The sequence below is a fragment of the Octopus bimaculoides genome, chromosome 29, assembly GCF_001194135.2.
Source record: "Octopus bimaculoides isolate UCB-OBI-ISO-001 chromosome 29, ASM119413v2, whole genome shotgun sequence".
Taxonomy (NCBI): domain Eukaryota; kingdom Metazoa; phylum Mollusca; class Cephalopoda; order Octopoda; family Octopodidae; genus Octopus; species Octopus bimaculoides.
This window is the reverse complement of record NC_069009.1, coordinates 9,944,764-9,945,656: the sequence shown is the minus strand read 5'-3', so window position 1 is coordinate 9,945,656 and position 893 is coordinate 9,944,764. Positions and strand designations below refer to the sequence as shown.

Here is an 893-nt window from a genome sequence, read left to right as displayed (position 1 = left end):
TGCTCAATTGATGCTTATTTCATTGACCCTGAAATTATGAAACGCAAAATCAACCTTGGCAGAATTTGAACTCAGACTGTAGAGAAAGTCAAAATGCCGCTGAGCATTCTGTCCAACACACTTTTCTGTCAGTTCGCCACCTTCATAATAATAATAATAATAATAATAATAATAATAACAACAACAATTGCTTACATTTCGAGCTTTGACACTAGTTTTCTTTGACAGCTTGTCTTTGAGTAGTTCAACTGTGGCATCTTTCGTCAGTCGCAGCTTATACTGTAGGAAATATAGAGACAGTAGGTAAGAAAAATGAACACACAGATTTCAAAAAATTTACCATCCATCCCCTAATTATTCCATCATCATTTATGTGAATGTCAGATTATCTGAATAAGAGATGCCAAGGTCACATGAAAATTCAATTAGCCAGCGTGGCTGTGTAGATGAGAAGTTCCCAGCCACATGGTTTTAGGTTCAGTTTGTTCTAAGAAATTATAAACAAGGCCATCTGTGTACTTCTGGCTGATAAAAATACATATATATATATAACAAGAATGAGAATGGAGAAAATCGTATCTTTGATTGGTGATTACACCATACAATACCAACGAACATTTCTGTTTTGCCAGCTTATTTAGATACAGAAAAATATCCAAAAGTATATGTTAACACAATGTTATCAAGACAATCTAAAATTCGTTAAATTCAAAGTGAACTATGAAAATATCATCATGATTTATTATATATATATATATATATATATATATATATATTTAAAATTTATTAATGAGGGTAGAAATTGATATTGATCAATTAAAACCAGTGGTCTAGCATATTAAAAAATCCGAAGATTAAAATTATATTACATACAAGAATAAGAGGAATGACCA

General features: G+C 30.8%; 1 protein-coding gene across 1 annotated transcript in view; it reads right to left on the bottom strand.

Moving 5' to 3' along the window:
* Window positions 1–893, bottom strand: part of LOC106879930 (ubiquitin carboxyl-terminal hydrolase 19) — a 163,422-nt gene that overhangs the window by 72,828 nt on the left and 89,701 nt on the right. Inside the window, exon 15 of the mRNA XM_052977848.1 lies at window positions 196–279. Within this exon, the coding sequence (XP_052833808.1) occupies window positions 196–279 (84 nt within the window). The remainder of the gene's footprint in view (window positions 1–195; window positions 280–893) is intronic.